At 46.4% G+C, this 24,301-nt stretch overlaps 1 protein-coding gene across 4 annotated transcripts in view; it reads left to right on the top strand.

The window, feature by feature from the left end:
• Positions 1-24,301, top strand: part of Stat3 (signal transducer and activator of transcription 3) — a 51,512-nt gene that overhangs the window by 15,202 nt on the left and 12,009 nt on the right. For all 4 annotated transcript variants that reach the window (XM_055619635.1, XM_055619633.1, XM_055619634.1 and 1 more), the window contains exons 2-11: positions 12,690-12,841; positions 15,351-15,495; positions 16,025-16,123; positions 18,247-18,342; positions 18,510-18,591; positions 18,885-18,979; positions 19,103-19,254; positions 20,108-20,266; positions 20,356-20,448; positions 21,177-21,236. In XM_055619635.1, coding sequence (XP_055475610.1) covers positions 12,714-12,841; positions 15,351-15,495; positions 16,025-16,123; positions 18,247-18,342; positions 18,510-18,591; positions 18,885-18,979; positions 19,103-19,254; positions 20,108-20,266; positions 20,356-20,448; positions 21,177-21,236 — 1,109 coding nt within the window. In that variant the 5' untranslated portion in view covers positions 12,690-12,713. The remainder of the gene's footprint in view (positions 1-12,689; positions 12,842-15,350; positions 15,496-16,024; positions 16,124-18,246; positions 18,343-18,509; positions 18,592-18,884; positions 18,980-19,102; positions 19,255-20,107; positions 20,267-20,355; positions 20,449-21,176; positions 21,237-24,301) is intronic.

Here is a 24,301-nt window from a genome sequence, read left to right as displayed (position 1 = left end):
TCAACTTCTCATCTCCATGTCCCTTCTTTGGTGGAGATGCTAAAATTGCTTCTGCACAAAACTTCTAGAATTGTGGCTAAATGGAGCTCTCAAGTTAAAAGAGAAAAACTTAAGATCCAAAAGCAAACAGTCTCATCAAAAGGAAGAACAGAAGCCAGCCTGGCATGGTGGAGATGGCATCTGATTCCACACTTCTTCTAAGTACTGCTTCCCAGTCACAGCCCTGAATCGCCTTTATCTCTCCCCCATCTCCCTGTTCCCCTCCCTCCCTCCCTCCCTCCCTCCCTCCCTCCCTCCCTCCCTCCCTCTCCCTCCTTCCTTCCTTCCCTCCCTCTCTACCTCCCTTCCTCCCTCCCTTCTTCCTTCCCTCCCTCCCTCCCTCCCTTTCTTGTTTTGATAAATTGTCCAGGCCAGCCTCAGTTTTGTAATTCTCCTGTCTCAGGTTTCTAAGTGCTGGATTTTAGACACGGGCCATCATGCTGGGCTTCAGTAACTGCCCGCCTCCTCTCAACTCCTTTCCCTTCACCAGCTTGAACTTTCCCTTGACCTAGCTTCACTGTGTAACCCATAGCCCAGGCTGGCCTTGAACTTACCATTCTCCTATAGTAAACTTCCCAGTGCTGAGATTATAGGCATGTGTCACCACACTCACTTTATAGATTTGTCACTGATTCTTCCACTATGAGCCATGGCTTCTGACCCTTCTGTCTACTGCACTTTCTACCTCCAGGTGTTTGAGGTTGTACGCCATACTACCCATTAGACATGAGATGTGCAGGCATCAGCTCTATTTCCTTAGTTACAATGGCTCAGCTACTACCCTGTACTTTCTGGGTTCTAGAATTCTACTGATCTTTTTGTCCACTGGCATCTTATTTTTCATTTTTTGTCCATGTGTCATATTAGCTTTTGGGACACATTCACCCAGAAGGTATGTGTCACATTCCTGTTTGCATATGCTTGTTTCCCTCTGCTTAGACTGGCTGCCCCTCTCTCTCCAGAATGACCATCTCTCATGTGCCCCTGTTCTCTTCGTGAAACCTTTTTTCTAGAGTAGCGCTGAGCCCACTTCCAGGAGCTCTCTCTTGTTCCCAGAGCTGCCTTTCCATCAAAACAGTGTTTGGTGTGTTAGACATTAGGAGTCAGGTTGCATAGCCCTTGGGGGAACTCTTTTGCCTTATTAAATGCTACCCCAAGCTGCCTCTCAGGCTTCCTTCTTGTCATAGTGGGGGTTCTGCTCCTTTACCTGTGTGTCTTTGGGCTTAGCAAAGCACCTGCTAAAAAAGCACTCAAATATTCAGCAAGCCAGTGGAGACCTGTACACCTGGCCTAAATCCATATGTAGGAAACCTTAAAATATGCATTGTGCATTTTGATCTACCACAATTATACTCTTTCTTTTTCCTTTCTTTTTCTGAGACAGCTGCTGAGCAGCCTCAGCTACCCTCAAAGCCACAAAGTCTTAGTCATTTAAGTGGAGGTGTTGAGAAGGCAGCTGGACATCAGAGTCTGGCGTGGCTGTGAGAGGATAGGGCTAGAGTGAGAATCTAGGGACCGCCAGTGCATAGAGGGTGTTCTGAAGGAGCGAGACTGGATGAATCATTTAGAAAGTGAGTTGCAGAGAAAACAGGAGGTTTATATTAAAAGAGTTTTCACAGCAAAGCCTGTTCCTGTAAAATTGTGAAACGTTTTCTCATGAAAATTGGACTCTGTAAAGATCGGATTCAGTTATTAGGTTGGAAAAAAAAAATGTCTTTGGAATCAACAAATGCAATGAACCACTTCAAACTTAGTGGTTTAAGGACTGGTTTAAGTGTCCACTGGCTCTGTGGGCAGGAATTCAGGTAGACATGGCAGAGGAGGCTTGTCTTTGCTGTTTGATATCTGAGGTGTCAGCTGGGAAGCCTTGAACATATGGGCTTTTCTTTATTTCCCAGCCAAAGCCTGGCCTAGAGTGATTGCAGATGGGATCGTAGATCAAGTGGGTGCCCGTGGCCTGCCTGCCTGCCTTGTGTTTCTTCCGGAATGGTTGACTGGGTCTTGGAGAACATTTTTCTTCTTTTAGGAAAATATAACAGGCATCGGAGATTCTATAACAAGCCTGGCCTCGTGGCATAAGTCTGGCATCCCAACTACTTGGGAGATTGAGGCAGGAGGATTCAAGGCCTGCTTAGACTACTGAGTGATTTCAGGACCACCCTGAGCAATTTAGTGAGACTTTGTTCAAACAACAACAAACCCTGAAAAAACCTAGCATGTCAGGCAGGGCCCTAGGTTTAATCCTCGGTACAGTAAGTGGGATGGTGCATTTCACCACTTTCAGTGCTGTGATGCCGGCCTAGGTAAGTCTTAAGCCAGGTCCAGGTGAAGAGGAGCAGTGGATGCAGGGGACAGGTTGTCCATCCACCACAAGATGCTTGGATGTGAGGCTCTACTGCAAATCCGTGGTGACTTTAGGGAAAGAAGCTAGCTCTGTTTTGGTTTTTGCAAGCGGAGGACAAGGTTTTGCATTGAATTTGACTCTTTAGTTTCCCGAGAGCTGGAATTGCAGGTGTGCATCACCATATATCCTGAAGAAAGAAACCCTCCCTCCCTCCCTCCCTCGCTCCCTCCCTCCCTCCCTCCCTCCCTCGCTCCCTCCCTCCCTCCCTTCTTTGTTCCTTCCTTTTCTCCTCCTCCTTTTTGAGATAGGGGCTTACTTTATAATTCAGGCTGTTCTGGAACTCCTGGCCATTCTCCTGCCTCAACCGCCTGAGTGCTGATATTAAAGGTGTGAACATATGGATTCTCTGTCCACATTGGCCTGTGCTGAGTGGCTAAGGATTTCCTTAGGGTCCTTTAAAGAGATAGTGGCCTTAATACATCTGGGAAATTTCTTTCTTTCTTTTTTTTTTTTTTTTTTCTCTAGTAAGCATTGAGCTATATCATAGGCTTGTGACTTTGAAATTCCAAAATTTACATTTTCAGCTTTGTTTCAGATCCTTTATCTCTGCCCCCTGGAATGGGCTCACAGGCCTGTACTGTGGGTGCTGGGGACCCAAACATAGGTCCTTATACCTGTGTGGCAAGGCTGTCTCCCCAGCCCTGAAATGTTTGGTTTTGGATTGTGTAACTTTTCTCTTGTTGAAAAATCCCTAAAGGGTTGATCTTTTCCAAACAGAAAAACTTGGACTCCTCAAAGAATACTTTTTGGCTGTGAGCTAGTCCTCACATGGGAGAATCTGGTCACCTTAATACAGAATAGTTCATCCATTCTACTACACTTTTGGTTCATCTGTCACGAGCCGGACAGAGTCAAGTCTCTCCTTGACATCACATACCTTAGGCGTTCAAGGAATGACCACTCATGCTGGAAGGCATGCATGCACAAGGGCCCGTGATGGAGGGGCTCAATATCGCAGAGTTAGAATAGCCAAGTGAGTGCCAGGAGTTCAGCCAGCAAGCAGGTGGTGGCTGGACAGGAGCAGCTATCTAGGCTGTTGATAGCAGTAGCGACTCTCACGGGTGCTTGCCATGCCTGCTCGCCGCATCCTGCTAGCGTGGTGTGCTTTAGGTAAGGTCTGACGTTGGCCCCGTGAGGGAGTGCAGTTGTCTTCCATTTTTCTGCTTAAGGAAATAGAGGCTTGGGGAGGCCAGACAGCTGGCATGCATCTCGGAGGGGCGTCAGGAGCCACTGTCTCTTGCTTTCATAGCTGATGATTGTTAGTCTTAGAGTGAAAAATGGTCAGTGGGCCTTGAAGGAGGCGGATGGCAGGTCTTCAGAAAGCCTGTAGGGATGCAGGCCAGATGAGCAGAAACAGTTAAACTCATGTGTAAGAACCCATGTATTTAGAGTAGTTAGAGATCCCAGACTTCTGGTTGACTTTTCTTTCAGCTTGACTCTTTCCCCAGGGGACACTGGAGTTCTGTCAGCTGCAGTACTGCAAACTCTGGATATTTGACCCTTTATGGTTAAATGTCAAATTGCTTTGTCTCAGTGCAGCATTTATTACTGGGTTGCAGCAATCTCAGTGTCTTGAGGGAGTCCAGGTAAGCTTTAGAGGCCACGCAGCCCCTCGCCCTCCTGGAGTCTTCGTTATGGCCGGACACATCTCCATCTCAGTGTCAAATGCAAACAGAACCAGGGGTTGCCCTTAGCTCTCCCATTCTCCATGTCACTTTCGCTGTTCAGTCTCCAAGCTTGGGTCCCCATGCTTTATCTGTAGATAGATGTTCACTTCAAAACATTCATGCCACCTCCCACTGAGAGATCCCTTTTTTTTTTTTTTTTTTTTTTTTTTTTTTGGTTTTTTGAGACAAGGTTTCTCCATGTAGCCCTGATTATCCTAGAACTTACTCTGTAGACCAAGCTGGCTCTAAACTCACAGAGATCTGCCTGCTTCTGTCTCCTGAGTGCTGAGGTGAAAAGAGTTCACCACCACTGTCTTCTGAAAGACGAATCACATTGTCACTTATGTGTCCAACCTTTCAGGCTTCTCCGTCCCTGTTTCCTCTCAGTGCGGCTTTCAGAGTCTTCCAGAAACCCCGTCTCATGTCATAGTTTCTGTTCTGCTTCGTGACAAGCACCTGGACCCTAGAGACAAGTTAATATTCAGTAGATAGGGCTGAGGACCAGCCCACGACTCTTCCTTTGAGATAGGGCCCATTGCTGAACCTGTAGCTCACCACTGTATTTCTTTCAGGCCGACGGTCCAGGAAGGCACAGCCGTGCCTGCTTAACATGAGCTACCCCTGAGCTACCCCTCCAGCTCACAGAGCTCCAGACAGGGCGGCTCCTCTGTGCGTTCAGCTCGGGTCTCTGGTGGGTTCCCATGTCTCCAGCTCAGCTGCTCTTTAGCATCATCTGGGGAGCTTGCCCACTGGAAACCAGCTTGCCACCTTCATAGTCACACTGGCCTCTGACTCTATTCCCTGCACCTCCTCTTTTCCTCTTCTCTTTCCTTTCTCATCCTGTTCTGTGCTGTCCTGTCCTTCCAGTCCCCGACTTCCCTGTTTTGTCTTAATGCTAACATGGAGCTAGTGCAGGGACCTCTGGTACTGAAAGAATTATTCTAATGGGCAGAACTGGGAAGTGGATGTTAGGCCCTGGACTTAATCTTTGTGTAGAGATGTGTAGATATTTGAAGAGCCGCCCTGATGTAACTTATTTCTTTCTTTCCTAATGTCTCTTGCTGTTGTCCACTCTCCTCTTTGCTGACAAATTTGTTCAAGGACTTGTACTCCTTATATGCAGATCACCATCCACTATGTATTTGCTTTTTTTTTTTTTTAACTGCATTTTTTTATTTGTTTGTTTTGAGACAAAGTCTCACTATGTACCCTGTTCTGGAACTTGCTCTGTAAATCAGGCCGGCTATAAATGCAGAGATCCACTTGCCTCTGCCTTCCAAGTGCTGGGATTAAAGGTGTGCACCACACCACTCAGTTTAGAACTTCACTTAAATTGTGATCTACACAATTGTGGCCTGCCAGATGTGGCCAGGCACACCAAGACCAAAGGACCCTTTAGCTCAGTCATCACACATCTGTTGGAACACTAGGAAGGTTCTTTGGCTTAGCACCATGCTTGACTCATGGCTTGCTTACAGAATTCCCGAAGAGATTATTAGTAGCAGGAATTCTGACAGAGGCTGTGTCAGGCTGCCACTCCCTGCCACTATTACCCGTGAGACCTTGGATAAACAGTGTAAAATTCTGTGCCCCCATTTCTCCCTGTAAAATGAAGATAAAATACTATCTTGACCAGTGAGAAGGCTCACCAGGTAAAGATGCTTGCTGCTGAGCCTAACAACCTATGTTTGATCCCCACCTGAGAGTGGAAGGAGAGATCTGATTTCCTGAAGATTTCCTTCTGGACACACACACACACACACACACACACACACACACACACACACACTATCATCATCATCATCATCATCATCATCATCATCATCAAACACTGTTTCATAGGGGTAACACCAAGATAGGATGAATCAGTAAATGTATGTCAGATGCTCAAGACAATGCCTGGTCTGTGTTAAAAAGTACTATATAAGCCGGGAGCAGTGGCACACGCCTGTAATCCCAGCACTCAGGGGGCAGAGGCAGGTGAATCTCTGTGAGTTCGAGGCCAGCCTGGTCTACAAAGTGAGTCCAGGACAGCCAAGGCTACACAGAAAAACCCTATTTTAAAAAAAAAAATTACTGTATACTATGTATCTATAGCCATTGTTTCTCTTTTTTCTTTCTTTCCTTCCCCCCCCTTTTTTTTGAGACAGGGTCTCATGTAGCCCAAGCTGTTCTCAAAATCACCGTACAATAAGGATGACCTTGAGCTTCTAATCCTTCTGCCTCCACCTCCTGGGTGCTTGCATGTGCTGCCTTGCCTGGTTTTTATGTGGCGCTGGGAACCCGGCCCAGGGCCTCATATGTGCTAGGCCACCCCTTCCCAGCTCAGCTGCACTTCCAACTTACGGATTGTCCTTCAACCAGGGCTCTGACTCTCACCTTTTTAAACATCAACTAGTGGGTTTTTCATTGTAGTTGGTGGTGGTTGTTTTAAGACTGAGTCTAATGTAGTCCAGGCTGGCTTCAAACTCACTATTCAGAGGAGGGGGACCTTAAACTGGTAAGTTTAGCTTACCGCCTCTGAGCTCCAAGGGCTGGAATCGAAGGCATGGGTTTCCATCTTTAGTGTTTTTTTGGGCTATCCTGTGCCAAATATGTTTGGAGAGATTTGATCATCCAGCCCTCCTGTCCTGAGGTGAAGTCACCAGACGCTGATTCCCCTCCTCAGGATATGACAGAACGGTCTATGACAATGCACATGCTTTTCCATATCAGGAGAGCTCTGTGATTATGTCGGATAACGCCTAGCTAATTGGATGAACTGAGGTAGGTTTCTGGGCTTCCTTGGGCACTGAGAAATAGAATTCACGTTAACTACTTATGAGAGGGTCACAGACTCAGAAGGAACAGCACAACAACCGTGTGCACCCAGCGCTATAGGAAGGCTGCTGTTCACCTGTGACTTGAGTTTAGAATCATCCTTCCGAGGCGGGATAGTCCCTGTTCTGCTGAAGAGGAGGTGGGTTCAGCAGGCAAGCTTTTCCCCTAAGCAGATCACCCGTGGTAGGTAGGCAGTGTTTGCACTGCAGCCTCTGGGTCCTTTTGCCTTTTACCACATAGGTTGGAGGGAATATGTCTGCTTAGGGGAAGGAAAGAATCTCAACCTGGCGAGGTGACTCTGCATGCAAATTTAGTCTCTTGCTGCCTTTTATCTAGAGCTCTGGCTTTTTCTGAGGTAACTCTGACCGTAAACTCAGTAGTTAAGCGTGTCTGGCTATGTCACTTTCCACCCCAAGGTTTGCTGTGCTCTTTCTCCTTTAATCTGCAGTAGTTGAGATCAGATATGGTGCATATCCAACATCAGCTGTGGATAACACATCAGTGTAGCCCTTTCTTCCTCCCTCCCTCCTTCCTTTCTTCCTGCTGGTGTGATAACTCACACTTTATTCCCATAGGCAGGCAGAGCTCTGTGAGGTCAAGGTCAGTCTTTTTGAAGAATTGTGAAATGGAACAAGAATTATCTTTTTTAGATAGGGTTATATGTAACTGAGGCCGGCCTTCAACTCCCAAGCCTCCTGTTTCTGTCTTCCAAGTTCTGGGATTAAGGGCAAGTCCTGTTACACCCTGCTTCAGAAATTACTTTGTATCACTTTCTATTGTGGGTTTTTTGTTTTGTTTTGTTTTGTTTTTGTTTTTGTTTTTTTGTTTTTTGTTTTTTTGTATATTTGAATTTTGTCCCTCTTTATCTTTCATCTGCTCTATCATAGTCCGCTGGTTCATACATGTGGAATATGCTTCTTAGCTTAGAAAGTTTAGAAAGCTGTGTCATTAATACCACCCCCTTTAAAAAAAGATTTATTTATTATTTTTATAGTAATCTACCTGCATGTGAGCCAGAAGGCCAGAAGAGGGTACCAGATCTCTTTATAGATGGTTGTGAGCCACCATATGGTTGCTGGGAATTGAACTCAGGACCTTTGGAAGAAAAGCCAGTGTTCTTAACCTTTGAGTCCTCTCTCTATCCCCCGTTAACCCCTTTTGTCTGTGATTCCCTTGGTGTCTTTCAAGTGAACTATATAAATGGTGACTGTCCCTTTAAGGGCAGTCTTTCCATTAAGAAGTTCCTCCTTAGGATGGAATCGTTTTCCATCTGACTTATTGTGGGTAGGGCTATTCCCAAGGGTCTAAGAAGCTCCCGCTTTGAGAAGTTTAGAAAGTCTTTGGTGACTTGCTGTTTCATTTTCCTTTTCTCTGAGTTTTAGAAACTAGGATCACCGGGGGCTAGAGAGATGGGCCAGCAGTTAAGAGCACTTATTGCCCTTGTGAAGAATGCGGGTCGAGTTCCCAGCACCACGTGGCCATTCATCAACCGTCAGTAACTCCAGTTCCAGAGAATTCAACACTCATGTCTGGCCTCTGCTGGCATACTCAGTGCAGACATGCACACAGAATTCTCATACGTATAAAAGTAAATCTCTAAAACAAAAGAAGATAGGGTCACACTGTTTTAGTTACTGCTTCTTGCCGTGGAGAGACCCCATGACCAGTACAGCCCTTACTAAAGAAAGCACTTAATTTGGAGTTTGCTTACGGTTTTAGAGGGTTAGTTAATGGTCATCATGACAGGAAGTAGGCATCAAATAGGCCTGGGAGCAGTAGCTGAGAACTTTATGTCCTGACCCACAGGCAGCAGGCAGACAGAGAGAGACTGGGCCTGATACAAGCTTTTGAAACCTCAAAGCCCACTTCCAGTGACACACCTCCTCCAACAGGCCTTGCCTCTTAAACCTTCCCAAGTACCTTCATTAACTGATGGCTAAGCATTCAAACATAAGAGCTGACGGGAGGGGGGGTTCTCATTCAAAGAACCACACTTTACCTTCCCTTTGTTCATTTGCATTGAGGTAATGTTCTGTCAGCTAAGCCTCATGGGAGCCAGCAGGGCAGAAAGCTTATGTCATGCTCTAATCCAGCCACTGGAGCAAGGATGTGACCTCTCTTCTGCCACCAGGCTGGTACTTGGCATTCAAACTGCTGGGCAGATCACTGTCTGCTTTGGCGTCCAATGAAGTAGTTATTAAAGCAGAGGCTTCAAGTGATTTTGAAGACAACAAAACTTTAGTTAGAACTTAGGCAAATTGGGCATGGTGTGCACTCTTGAGGCCTAGGTGCTCAGACTGAGGCAGGGAGATGAGAGGTTCAAGGTCAGCCTAGGCTGCACTGACAGACTCATAAAAAGAACTTGTTGGGGTCGGTCGGATTAGCCTGGTTTTGTTGGTGTTTGTGGCGCTGAGGATGGAACCCAGGGCACTGAGCATGCTGGGTAAGCACCATGCCACCCAGCCATGTCCCCGGCCTCTAAATCGATTTAGAATTTGAAAGACAGATTGTAAAATGTCTCTTTTAAATGTCTTCCAGGAAAACAGTTACAGCAAAGTTGGTTTCCTACAGTTTGGCTAGTTATCTCTAAAGGGTCTGTTCTTGGGAAAAACGTTTGGTGCTCTGTGCTCTGTTAATCCACATGGTTTGCATCTGAGCAGCATCTGAGGACACAGCTGCCAGACACTCAGGACTAAACCATTTCACCCAAACACCCATATTTTTTCTGGAAATACAAGCTGCTCTTTGCCTTTAATTTAGGATAATTTTTCTTCTTGTAGAATAGTTTGACAGTATTGCCTATCTTAGACCAAAACAAAACACAAAAATTAGTCATTCTTTTTTATTTTCGAGACAGGGGTTTCTCTGTGTAGCCTTGGCTGTCCTGGACTCACTTTGTAGAGCAGGCTGGCCTGGAACTCACTGAGCTCCACCTGCCTCTGCCTCCCAAGTGCTGGGACTACAGGTGTGCACCACCAGGTTCAGCTAAAAATTAGTCAGTTTTATGGAAAAAGGCAGAAGCCGGTCTCTGGTCTCTGGTGTAAAAAAAAGCCACATATCATACCATTTACCAGCTAAAAACATCCAGATATCCAAGATGAAACAAGCCTTTGAGTTATAGACTAGAAATAAGTCAACTGGTTAGCATTTTTTTTTTATGTTAGCTTAAAAATGTGCACCTGACTGGAGTCTGTGAGCAGGTAGAGTGGGTGTGGTTTTACAATTTTTTTTTTTTTTTAATCTTGGGACTGGCTCTGCATTTGTGTCTAAGATAAAAGATGAAATCCTCTGTTTTTGTAATTTATAGCACTGGAATTTATTATTTCAAGCAGATGATTTAATTAGGACCATAGTGCTTTTTTATAAATTGGCCCAGAGCAATGGTGTCCTTGTTTTAATATGTAGAAGTCAGGTGACATGTGTTATATTACACCTTCTTTTTTGTTTAGGGTTTTTTGTTTTCTTGTTTATTTATTTATTTTGAGGTGGGGTCCTTATGTATCTCTGGCTAGCCTGGAACTCACTGTGTAGACCAGGCTGGCCTTGAACTTGCAAATATCTGGCTGCCTCTGCCTCCCAAGTATTGGGATTAAAGACATGTACTCTCATGCCCAGCCTGTGAAATTTTCTAGTAGCCACATTAAAAGTTTTTCAGAAATGGGCAGAATAATTTTAACAATGTATTTAGCCCAACATTTCCAAAATACTATTTCAACATTGAGATTCGAACACTCTTTTCTCTTCACTGTTTTGAAGTGCTGTGTATGTGGGTGGGAATCATTTGTATCTCCTTTGCTCAGTGGTTGGCGTCTCCCGTGCTGAACAATGGAGTCTTTTCGGTTCAGTGCAATCCTGTGCAGTGGTGTTTTCTTGGTGTGCGTGCTCGTGCATGTGTAGCTACATGTGTGTGCAGGTCAGAGGACAACCTCGAAGTCATGCCTTTCACCTTCGGTTAGACATAGCGCCTCTCGGCAGGCCGAGACTTTGCCTGGTAGGCTAGACTGACTGGCCACTGAACCTCCAGGGGTCCGCGTGTCTCCACCCCATCTCTCACCATTACTGAGATTACGGGCGGGTACCACCACACCCAGCTCTTTATCAGTATGTGAGTTCTGGGAAACCAAACTGAGGTCCTCAGCACTTGTTTGGCCTGTCATCTACTGGGCCATCTTCCCAGCTTCACATTGACACGGATTGCTATGCAAATCAGGTCCCAAAAAACACAGGACAACAGTAATGCTTTTAAGCCAGGAGGACACTGATTCTGACCTGGCCTTGGTGTAAGGAGGGGTACCACACAAAATCAAGGTGCTTCAGGCCGGAACGCGTGCTCTGGCAGGCCGCTCTTCCATTCCAGCCGGTGTTTGCCGCGCACAGGCCACTCCCTAATCCTGGGCTCTTACTCACGGCTATTTTTAGACCTTAAGATACTTGCTCTGGAGAGACATTTTCCTGAGTTGGTTAGCTGAGTTGGGTTCCCAGAGCTGAGCATTTCAGTGGGCCATTGCCCATCCCAGGATCAGCTTGTTTACGTGGCATGTAGCTTGCCTTCTTCGCCCTAGGTTTGGAATATGTGTGTACGTATTTAATTCCTTTGGCGTGGGCGAACTCCAGGCACGTGCCACGTATCCTTGGAAGCCTGCCGCAGCACCCAGTCTGTCTGCATTTTTACTTCAGTGCGGGTTTTCTTTCCGTAGCCTCGCAGACAGCCTGAATGTAGCGGGGGGTGTGTGTGTGTGTGGGTGTGTGTGCGTGTGTGCGTGTGTGTGCGCGCGCGCGCGCGCGCAAAGGCGCTGAGATGTGGAACACCTGCTGGGTGCTGAGCTCCTAGTTGAGGGCTTCAGGAATGTTACTTCAGTGGCCCCGAGGGGAAGAAGTAATTATCTGCATTTTATAGATGAGGAAACAGAAACCCCGACGAAGGAAATCATTCAGCTTCACATAACAGTTTTTTTTTTTTAACCTCACTTACCTCTCTGATGGATAAGAAATTTGTTGTAGTTCGGTCAGTTTAAAAAAAAACACACATATATTTTTAAGTTTTATTTTATTTTATGTTATATGAGTATTTTCTCCAAATGTATGCATATGTACCATGTGCCTATCTGGTACTCTGAGAGTTCACAAGGGTGAGTCACATTAGATCCTCTGGAGCTGAGGCTATGGCTGGCTATGAGCCACCATGTGGGTGGGTGCTGGAAATTGAACCTGGGTCCTCTGCAAGAGTGGCAAGTACACTGAACTGCTGGGCCACCCTATTTGCGCCCCCCCCTTCTCAGAGTAGGTCTTACTATGTTTATAGAGCTCAGGCTGGCCTTGACCTCTCCATCAGAATATCACTGGAGTGTTGGAATTACAGGTATGAGCCACTGTGCCTGGCTTGAACATGGATTCTAGAGCTTGGAATCATGCCTAATCGAAACTTAAAAGAAACTGTGATATAGCCATGTATGGCAGCTCATGCCTGAAATCCAGGCACTTAGGAGGCAGAGGCAGGAGATAACAAGGTTAGCCTGAGAGCCTGTTTCAAAAAATCAAGGGTGGAGAACTTGCATAGCCTGTGCAAGGCCCCGGGTCCAATCCCAGCATTAGGGTGCAAAGAGAGCCGTGGTGGTAAGAATTTTGAATGTGTGTATGATGCAAAAGACTACAAGAAACATGCAAGATCCTTCTCAAAGCCACTGGATGTTTCCAGATTTTTTTTTTTTTTTGTCCCCTATGAGGGCTTGTGGTGACCATATGTACATTTTGCTTCACAGTTGTGACCCCCTGATTGTGGCAGGATGGCTCAGTGGAACCAGCTCCAGCAGCTGGACACGCGGTACCTGGAGCAGCTCCACCAGCTGTACAGCGACAGCTTTCCCATGGAGCTGCGGCAGTTCCTGGCACCGTGGATTGAGAGTCAAGACTGGTAAGTCCTTCTTGAGAAATTCCCTGAATGGGGGGAGGGGGGGTTGGCTTGAGCCAGGGGACACAACTTTCTAGCTTCATACTTTCCTGACCCTTTCATCAAAGACAGATGAGGGCAGGTGTTGGGGAAGGATCAGGAGAGCAGAGGCAATGAAACCTTTTAAAACATCCTCTGTGTCCAGAGTCCATATGGGCCACAGCCTCTTGGCACATTGGACCAGCTCGCCAGTAGATGCCTGGAAGTCAGATCTGTGTCTCACCCAGTGAGACCTCTGCATTTTCACTCTCTGATGGTGAGGTGTAGATTTCTTTTTTAAATGTGAGATTTTTATCTCAGAAGTTGGGGTCTACCACACATGCGGCTTCCCCTGTTAAAAAGGAGACATGGGGAAAGGGAAATAAGAGTCATAGAGGAAATGATGTCAGCTATTTACCTCACTCTAATGTATTCAGGCCCGTCTATTAGCTTTGGCTTAAATCCGGCCCATCTAAAGGTGACCTATTTTTTTTTTCCAGAATCTATAACCTGATTTGGTGAAGGGCCAAGAAGGTGATGGAGGACCTCCCAGCCCATCCCTGCTCATTATGCTAATAAGCACTTATTTACACTAATCTGACCACAGGATTGACTGAGAATAAGGCAAAACAATCTATCTGTTCTGTTTTTGTTTTTGTTTTTCAAGACAAAGTTTTTTTCTGTATAGCCTTGGCTGTCCTATAGACCAGGCTGGCCTTGAATTCACAGCAATCTTCTTGCCTTTTTGAGTGCTGGGATTAAATGCGTGCACCATCATGCCCAACTTTATCTGTCCTTTTTTTAAAAAACAAAAACAAAACTTTCTGTGTATGTGTGCACATATTTATGTAGATGCAAGTGTGTGTGTGTAGGCCACAGGACAACCTTTTGGGTCCTTTAGGACCAGGTCTCTCACTGGCCTAGAACTCACAATTAGGGCAGACCCTCAGGGTCTATCTCTGTCTCCCAAATGCTGGAATTACAAGCCTCTGCTACCGTGCCCAAGATTTTCTTTTTTTTTTTTTTAATTGAAAATAGATTTCTAAAAAATAGAGTATATCTGGCTATGGTTTCTCCTCCGCCAGCTCCTCTAGGATCTTCCCCAGTTCCTGTCCCTTCCAAATCCACACCCTTTCTCTCTCTTACTAGAACACAAACAGGCACTAAAAACAGTAATAAAACAGAGTAGACAAACAGACTGGAATAAGGTGAAACAAACCGACAAAAGAAAAAGAAAGCACAAGCAACAGAGACACATGTCCCTGCACACACAGAAGCCTTTTAAAAACACAACACTGAACGTGACGATATATGCGCAGGAGACCTACAAGAAAAAAATGCCCAGAGACAGCATTAGGAGACAAGGAATCTCAAAAAATGCCACTAAGCTCGTCTTGCGTTTGCCACCTGCCTCTGGCAGCATTTTTATGTGTGTTCTATGGGTAGGAACTCAGGTCCTCATCGCTTGTAAGGGGCGACCATATGCCCGGCCTTATCTGTCCTTTTCCTTTGTTTGGACATTATTTGTTTATTTGTTTATTTATTATTATTGTGTGCATGTGGTGTTGGGGGGCCAGTGCGTGGACACACCACCACACACGTGGAGGCCAGAAGACAGTGTCATGGAGTCAGTTCTCTGCTTTCACCTTTACGTAGGTTCCGAGGATTGAACTAATATTGTCAGGTTTCCTTACCAAGAACTTCTGTCTACTGAGCCATCTTGCTCTCCCCTGTTCTTGTTTTAAGACAAGGTCTCATTCAGTCTAGGCTAGCCTGGAACTTGCATATTCAGCTGAGGGTTCCCTTGAACTACTTATCCTCCTGCTTCTACCTCCAAGTATTAGGACTGTAGGCATGTGCTATCATTCCAAGGTCTGGCTTGCTCGTCCTGTCTGTCTGTCTGTCTGAGGCAAAGTCTTGCAGTTCAGCTCAGGCTGGCCTAGGACTCACTATGCAGCCCCAGGCTGCTCAAGTAGTTCTTGGATTATAGATGTTACACCACACCAGACTTACATCTGTCCATTTTTGCTCAAATATTGTATTCATATAGACTATAAGAATAAATAACACTGTCTGGAATCATTCTTCTCTCTCTTCTTTTCCCTGTGCTGGGGGAGTCAAACTAGGCAAGCCTGTGTCACCAAGCTACACCACCGATTGTGGCACTGTTGACCTAAGCAAGAGAAATGGGAAATGATGAGTAGGTTATAGCATCAGTTTTCCTTGTCCTCCCTGCCACCCCTTGATGGTGGAGTCTGTGTGTGTGTGTGTGTGTGTGTGTGTGTGTGTGTGTGTGTGTGTGTATGCTTTAAATTCCTGTTGTCACTGCTCTTGACACAAAGTCCCCCCAGACTGGCCTGGAACCTTCTAGGTAGGGAAAGCTGGCCTTGAACCATAGATCCTCCTGCTCTACCTCCTGAGACAGCCATGAACAGATCTGTGCTCTCACACCAGGCTCTCCAAAGAACTCATCCAGTTCACTTCCTTTTCCTAGGGCATACGCAGCCAGCAAAGAGTCACATGCCACATTGGTGTTTCATAACCTCTTGGGTGAGATTGACCAGCAGTATAGCCGATTCCTGCAAGAGTCCAACGTCCTCTATCAGCACAACCTGCGAAGAATCAAGCAGTTCCTGCAGGTGCGATGGGTAGTGGGGTGGGAAGCAGAGCGGAGCTATTAAGAGCTCTTTCCGGAAGTGTGTCTGTCCTCACTTGGCTGAATGATGAGAGCCTGTCTTGTACTCTCAGTCAAAGAAGTAATTAGCTCCTTCTCAATTCCCTGTGCACGGGCCCCTGGGCACATTACCAAAAATTCACTTAAGCAGTAAAGTAAGAGCTTAATGTTAGTCTCTCATAGCAGCGTGCTAATAACACCTGCTCATCATAGGCACGTGACTCTTAGTTCTAAATGTTAGAAATTTGGCCATTAATTGGATACTCCTGGGTAAAGTCAATCACTTCCCTATAAATCCAGATGACCGACTCCCAGGATGGACTCGTGCCTCTGCCATTGCCGAGGCTGTCTTTTTCCTCCCTTTCCTTCAGTCAGATTCTGAAGCCTTTGGTCTTGTTTCATGGAGGCTCTGCAGAAGTGAGTTTTAAGTTAGCTTACATCCACACCTCCTGAGTCTGCCACAGCTTTCCACTCTCTTTCCGTCTTGCTTACAGAGCAGGTATCTTGAGAAGCCAATGGAAATTGCCCGGATCGTGGCCCGATGCCTGTGGGAAGAGTCTCGCCTCCTCCAGACAGCAGCCACAGCAGCCCAGGTGAGACTGAGAAGAAACGAAGTGCAGGGCAGGGGACAAGCACTGTCCACATAAATAAACAATTACGGTTTAATGTGGCTAAAGAGGAGAGAGACACTGACTGGATGGGAAGCCTTAAACAGACACATTGAAAATAACAAAAAATTTCACACAGCCCCCTCCATCCCACCCTGCCAACCAACCAAGGATATAACCAAGGATGAACTTGAACTCTGATTCTCGCGCTTCCTCCTCCTCCTCCGAGCGCTGGGACTAGAGGTGCACAGCGCCATATCCTGTATGTGAGGTGCTAGGGACAGCTCCAGAGCTCCATGCATGCGAGACGTCGAAGCTGCCCCCTCAGCCCTTGGTTGATGAGCAGGCTCTTCCTGTGTTGAACAGCTGACTTCCAGTTCAGCTAATCTTCCTGTGTCTGCCACCCAGGTGCCGGGGTTACTGGCTTATGCCACCACACTCTCCACACCACTTTTTCTTGTTTTCATGTTCAGTTTTTTGAGAAAGATCCACCTCCTGTTACCCATGCTGGGCTAGAACTCACTGTGTGGGCTGGGATGTTGCAAACTCATGGCAATCCTGCATCAGTCTCTGAGATTTCAGGCATGGGCCACCACACTCTGCTTGCATGTCAGACAGGGTCTCAAATACATAGCCCAGTGTGGTAAACTCTAGATCCTCCTGCCTCAGCCTTCTGAGTGCCGATAGTAGCTATTCGAGCCACATGCTAGTCCCACAGGGACTTCCTAACGCCCAATCCCTGAGTTAGAGCTTGGGAGTATGCAGAGAACACCTCTTTAGCCAGCCATATGGAGCTTAGAGACCCTAGACCACCTCTGGCTGATTGTTTCTAGAGACCAGGCCTTCATTCCTGTCCTACGCAAGTTTAGGAAATGGACGGGAGAGGCACAGCTTTGGGGCTGAGCCTTCTGAAAGCCTTCTCTGTGTCCTATCAGTCAGCATTGCTCCCATAGTGGGGAAAAATGTAGGGGCTCGGCGTTTTCCCAAGTCTTCTGAGAGGTTTGCATTCTGTGGTTTGGGCAGCGGAGAGAAGTGGCAAGGATGTCAGTCTCTAAACTGGCCCGCTCAGACCTGCTTTGGAGACCCGTGGCAGTAGTGGAGAGAACGGACTGGAAGTGAGAAGTCGTAGAAGCAAAGGGTGGTGTTGGAGGGCTGGCTCAGCGGCCTAGAGCACTGCTGCCTTTAAAGCAGACCTGGGTTCAGCTCCCAGCACCCAAAAGGTGGCTCACAACATCCGTAACTCCAGTTCCAGGGCATCCAGCCCCCATTTCAGGCAGCAGGCACTGATAGGTGTGTGCACACGGTGCTGGTGAAACACTCGTATACATAAAGTACAGAAATTTAAAGAGAAAAGCCCAGCAGTTGGGGCCTGATCTGAGTCCTTGACAAGTGTGGTGTTTAGGTCAGTGTTTGATTAGTGTGGGCTCAGGGTGTGAGCTTTTCCAGCTTGGAGAAGCGCACAGATAACATCTCTCCTAGTTCCCACATTCTCCAAGATTGCTATCTTCATCCTTGGGCTGCTGTCTTGTTCTTGTAGCTTCTTTTTGTCTTTCCTGCCATCAGATGTCTGCTTCTGCTCCGTGCAAAGCCCGTCCTTTTACAGTTCATGTCTTAATTGACTCCTTAAGGCCTTGGCCTCTCTCTCCCCACTGGCAGAAGCTATGGACATGCGATTTTGAAAATCCTTGGGAAAAGATTTTTTTTTTCATGGAAATATATTGCACTCTGCTGCCCTCAGAATTTACTTATTAATATCCTCTCAGTGCTGGGATCAAGCCTGGGCTTCATTCATTTAAGCACAATCCCTGCTACTGAGCCGTACCCCAAATTCTTCATAGATTTTTTTTTTCTGACAGTTTACCCATGAGATGCTTGAAGGCTGAGACCATTCATAGTCTGGGCTCCTACTTTAATGCAGAGAACGGGTTTACAGTGTCTTCTGTTCATAAAAAGCCACTGACAGAATAGAGCAACTTGCGGTTCCCCCAGCATCCTCCCCTCTTGCACCACTGCGTGTTTCCCAGGCTAGGTAACAGGACGGGATGGAGAGCAGATGAGAGGGTTCTGTGAATTCACCTGTGTTATAATCTTTTTTTTTTTTTTTTCAGCAAGGGGGCCAGGCCAACCACCCAACAGCTGCTGTGGTGACAGAGAAGCAGCAGATGCTGGAGCAGCATCTTCAGGACGTCCGGAAGCGTGTGCAGGTAACCAGGCCTAACCCAGAGAGCCGTGCTTGGGCTGTACAGTGTGGTCTCACGTGCACGTTTTCATTATCTTCAAAGCTTTCTTTTCCCCTTTCTGAAGGAAACCTTCTTTAAAAAAACAAAAAAAAAAAACTTCCGTTTTTTGGTTTGTTTGTTTGTTTAAACAGGATCTAGAACAGAAAATGAAGGTGGTGGAGAATCTGCAGGACGACTTCGACTTCAACTATAAAACCCTCAAGAGTCAAGGAGGCAAGTGAACAGTAGAGACGGTAAACTCTGTAGAAAGCTAAGCTGTGTCATTGAGTTTCAGGACCTGCCTTCACTCATGTGACTTCGTGGTAGGGAAAGCGGGAACCTCTGTCATTTACCAGGGCAACCTTTTGTTTGCTTGTGCTGTGCAGCTCAGATTAACTCTGAGCCTGTTACCATCTCTCCTCAGCTGTCTGAGTAGCAGGGATTGCGGGTGCACACAGGGTTTGAGGCCTCATTGAGAAGGCTTCAAGGCTTCCCCTCTGCTCAACGAGTCTTTCCTCCCCCATCAGACATGCAGGATCTGAATGGAAACAACCAGTCCGTGACCCGACAGAAGATGCAGCAGCTGGAACAGATGCTCACAGCGCTGGACCAGATGCGGAGAGTAAGCATTCGTGGGAAGACTTGACGGTTTCCAGTGGGTTCCTTCTCTGGAACTGACCTGAGAATGTGGTTATGGACGTGGTCTGGGGAAATGTCTTCTAACTTTGTTTTGGTTTCCAAACAGAGCATCGTGAGCGAGCTGGCGGGGCTTTTGTCAGCAATGGAGTATGTGCAGAAAACACTCACAGATGAAGAACTGGCCGACTGGAAGAGGCGACAGCAGATCGCCTGCATCGGAGGCCCTCCCAACATCTGCCTGGATCGTCTGGAAAACTGGTGAGAGCTGCAAGACGAAAGGCTTCTTTTTCCTTCGAGAGAGCTGGGTTTAGTCACAGGCCTGCAGAGTGCTGCTCCCTGGCTCATGCTTCTGTTCTTCCTTTTTAGTGCTGGGGGTGGATGAACTACACTCTAGAACCATGAACTACACTCCTAACCCTGGCCAGAAGAGGGCAACAGAACCCCTTGAACTGGAGTTACATACAGGCAGTTGTGAGCTGCCCAGTATGGGTGCTGGGAACCAAACAAGAGCCCCAAGTGCTATCCGTGGACCATCTCTCCAGCCCCTCTGCTCACTTTTTTTGTGTGTACATATTATCAGTATTTTGGCATAGCTCTGGTTCATCTTCGATGAATCGTCTTGGTGAGGCTCAACCCCTTCTCTTCTTTCAAGGGTCTCTAAGGCCCACCGTAGTGAAGAGGCCTGGCCATGCTTGTGCAGGTTGTGAATGGCACAGCCGGCTCAAGCCCCCTCAGTCTTCTCCGACTTCCATGTTTTAATACATCGACAACTTAGGATGAGGAAAGTGAGCACGAGCATGCTTCATATTTGGGCTTGAAGTCATTCACAATCCAGTGGCAACTCCACTAATGACCTCCAGCAATGTAAGCCTTAGCCTTCCTCCTCTGGACTATGTGCTTCAGATTGTTGAAGTGGCCATTCTCATGCTCTGTGTGTTCCCTTCCATTATTTTAGACCCCACGTCCCCCTCTATTTCTGTGTGACAGGGTCTCCCTGCATAGCTCAGACTGGTCTTGAAGTCACTGTGCAGCCCAGGCACAGTGTCTCCCGAGTGCTGGGGTTACAGCTAGACAACACAGGTGACTGGGGGCTCCCTTTCGTTACTGGCAGGATAACTTCGTTGGCAGAATCTCAACTTCAGACTCGCCAGCAAATTAAGAAGCTGGAGGAACTGCAGCAGAAAGTGTCCTACAAGGGGGACCCTATTGTGCAGCACCGGCCGATGCTGGAGGAGAGGATCGTGGAGCTGTTCAGAAACCTGATGAAAAGGTAACCTTAAAAAGCAGATGTTCTGGAGCAAAGAACAGGAAGAAGGTTGGTCGCCGCAGCCTCTGACCTGCCGCCCTCTTTCCTCCTAGTGCCTTCGTGGTGGAGCGGCAGCCCTGCATGCCAATGCACCCCGACCGGCCCTTGGTCATCAAGACTGGCGTCCAGTTCACTACCAAAGTCAGGTGCGCCCTGCCCTCGCACTGTGGGTGGGCCTCCATGAGCTTGGTCCTCTTCCTTGAGGACTAGAAGGGAAGGAGTAAGGCTCAGGGATTTGACAGCCGAGGGCCCCCGTGGAGAGGGGAGGTGAATGGCGGTTCAGTGGTGTGGTAGCTGAGGGCCCCATCAAGGGGGGGAAGTGAAGCCCACTCCTCACCTTGGATCAGAACAAGTGTGGAGGATTCCCCTGAACTGTGAAATCTTCCACAGAAATAGAACTGTGTTGGATTTCGGGTTTGGCGGAAGGATTACCAGCTGCAGAGCATGTTTGTGCAGTATCTGTCACTAAATGCTTTTTTTATTAGCTTCCTGGGAGGCTCTTACAACCTGGTTCACATTCTTAGGCATTTCAGGACTTTTTGGCTGAAGGGTCAGTTTTCAGCTTTAATATCAAAGATGACTCTGGGTGGAGGTGGAGTTGGGTTTGTAAATATATTTAATTTTTTTTCCATCTAGACAGGGTTTCTCTGTGTAGCCCTGGCTGTCCTAGAACTCACTCTGTAGACCAGGCTGGTTTGAACCCAGAGATCCACCTGCCTCTGCCTCCCAAGCACCTCGAATAAAGTCGTGCACCCACTCCCAGGAATATATTTACTTTTCAGGAATTGAAGTATTAGGGGTTTTATTTATTTTTTTAAACTAGAGGTCATGGTAAGAGGCCTACTAACTTTCCTTGACTATATGTTTTTAATAGGTTGCTGGTCAAGTTTCCTGAGTTGAATTATCAGCTTAAAATTAAAGTGTGCATTGATAAGTAAGTATTCTTTATATATATACCTATTTATGCATATATATTATTTTAAAACAACTTTCAAATTTAAATATATTTTGCTCATATTCTTCCCCTCCCCCAAGTACATCCAGATCTTCCCCTTCACCCTACTCAACCAACTTTAAGTTCTTTCTCAAAAAAACAAACCAAAACCCCAATATAACAACAAAACCTCAAAAACCTAGAAAACAAAATGCAACATCCAAAAAGAAAAACAAAAATCAAACACAACAAATCACCAAACTGTAACCAAACAAAAGCATGCACATGATTTTATTTAGTGACCCCTGACAGGAGGCCTGCCCTAGAGTTGATATACCCAGCTCCATTCCATTAAGAAAACTGATTTTCCCTCTCCCAGCAGGTATAAGTGACAATTCCATTGTTAATCTTTTGGCCTAGTGGTTGGGTTTACCTTCATTCATTCTTTTTTTTTTTTTTTTAATGTAACAAAATAAAGTATAAAAAAGTAAAACAAAAACCATCACATCAAAGTTGGACAAAGCAAACTAATAGAAGGAAAAGAACCCAAGAGAGACACAAGAACCAGAGCTCCGTTAATTTGCACACTTGGGAATCCTGTAAAAACACTAAACCGAAAGCCATAGTATCAGCATAGAGGACCCAGTGTGGACCCATGCAGGCCCTGGGCATGCTGCTTCTGCTTCTGTCAGTTCATACGAGCTTCGCTCATTTGATTTAGAGGGCCTTGTTTTCTTGGTGTCCTCCAACCCCTTTGGTTCTTACATTCTTTCTGTGCCCATTCAAAGAGGCTTGGGAGTGTAATCAGTGCAGTGCCAGTGGGCTTGCCTAGCATGCCCGAGGCCCTGGGTTCAACTCGCGTACTGAAAAATAAAGGTGCAATTAAATAAGTACTGTTTGCCAGGTTATATCACAGGTGGAAGAAGTAAGCAAAGATAGCAAGGTAACTTAGTTTTCTTAGTGTGTGCGTGCGTATGCGTGAGAGCAGAAGTCGACATGAAGTGTCTTCCTCTATCATGTCCACCTTCGTTTGTTAGACAAGGTTTCTCACTGACCCCGGGGCTAAGGCCGGCTGTCAGCCAGCCTATCTCTGTAGTCCCTAGCACTGGAGTTAAAGACACTTAATGCTGCACCCAGATTTTACGCAATTGCTGAGGACCCAAACTAGGGTTCTCATGCTTGTGCAAAAATCACTTTACCCACTGAGCCAACCCTGCACCCCCTATCTCATTCCTAAGTGTCAGGTTCAGTAGCAGTGGGCATTCACTCTGCTCTGCAGCAGGTCTCCAGAACGAAGTCACTTTACAAACCTGCAGCATTGTCCTGATTGAACAGTTGCTCTCATTCTCCTTTCCTTAGTTCTGAAACTCACCACTTCCAAAAAAAGTTTTTTGTTTGTTTGGTTTTCGAGATAGGGTTTCTCTGTGTAGCCTTGGCTGTCCTGGACTCACTTTATAGACCAGGCTGGCCTCAAACTCACAAAGATCCATCTGCCTCTGCCTCCCTGAGTGCTGGGATTAAAGGCGTGCGCTACCACACTGACTTAAAAATCTTTTATATAAATAAAAATAGTAGGCATGGGTGTGGGAAGGCTCCCTGCCAGGTGTTAAAGTGTAGCGCAGAGCTCCAGCTGTAAAAGAAGTGCCGCCAGGACAAGAATGTGCTGACTACTCATGTGACAATCTGAAGTCTAGAAGTGGTCCAGAGGTTAGTAAAAGAGATCAATACATGTTAATATGGGCTCACGAGGTGGAGAGGGCAGGGTGCTCAGCGAGCGGCAGTGGGGCAGCGTCCTTCGGGTTGGCGTGGAGAGTTAGGGTGTCCCTGTTACGGACCATCAGGGTAAAGCCCAGTGTATTCACTGTATCTACACATTAGCAGAAGCACCCACAGAACACAGGTAGATACATAACATAAGAGCGGCACAGCGGAGCCACACCACCACTTTGAAAGAAATTCTGACGATTTTCTAAAAATCCTGACCTACTCTATGACACAGCCCTCTCACTCCTTGTTGCTAACACAAGAGAAATGAAAAACACACATGCGCGTCCGCTAACAGGTGATGAACAAACAGTTTGCCCTCCATCATACAGTGGAACACTGCTCATCACCAGAAGAAAGGAACCATTAGAAGTTGCAACACATGAATAAATCGTAGTTATGTTGAGTGAAGGACACCCGGTCTCCTCCCCACAAAAGAGTATATATTTTATGTTTCCATGCATATATTTCCAAAAATGCAAATAAATCTGTAGTGATGGAAAATGTCTGTCTGGGGCCAGGGTGGGCTAGAGCATGGGATTGGAGGTATTACAGATGAGTCTGGGAACACTCGGGGTGGTGAGTATGTTCTGACTACGCTGATGGAACAGGTGTGCAGAGCATTTATCTATAATCCATCCGTGAGGCTGTAGAGTTTAAATTGTGTAATTTCTTGGTACGAGTTATAGGTAAAAGTAATACAAAAAGGGACTATAAAACAGAGAAATACAATTTGGAAGGAGGGGGAGCTTTCTTATAATTGGTTTGAAAATGTTATGCATGGAAAGAGAAATGGTTTAAAGTTGATAATTTTCTTTTACATCAGGACATGCTATTTGTAAGTAAATATATAGCAATGGAAAATAAATTTCACTTCTTTGTTATTTTTTTGAGAGAGAGTCTTACTATAAAGCCCTGGCTGGCCTTGAATTCACAGTGATCCACCTGCCTCTGCCTTCCCAGTGCTGGGGTTAAAGCTTTTTGCCACCTAGCTAAGAACTTGTAAAATAGCATTCTAAAAGAAGATAAATACAGAAACATCGTGATATAAAAAGATGGCCTGGTCAGAGACAGGGGCTGCCTCGATTGCATGGGAACAGTGTTTCCAGCCCTGTCCTGGGAGGGGTTGTCAGTTGTCCGTAACAACATACCTTTATGAAAGACCCAGTGTGGCTCAAATGATAAGGAAATTCCCAACCCGTGTAACTGGAAATGCAGTTGGGGCAAGTACCTGACAATGAGATCGGTGACTCACAGGTGTCTTCAGGAACCCAGGATCTTCCATCCCGTCTGCAGCGTGT

The sequence above is a fragment of the Psammomys obesus genome, unplaced genomic scaffold (genome assembly GCF_907164565.1).
Source record: "Psammomys obesus unplaced genomic scaffold, mPsaObe1.curated_primary_1811, whole genome shotgun sequence".
In the NCBI taxonomy this organism is placed as follows: Eukaryota; Metazoa; Chordata; class Mammalia; order Rodentia; family Muridae; genus Psammomys; species Psammomys obesus.
Note: the sequence above shows the minus strand (reverse complement) of the source record. Positions and strands in the feature narration are given on the sequence as shown.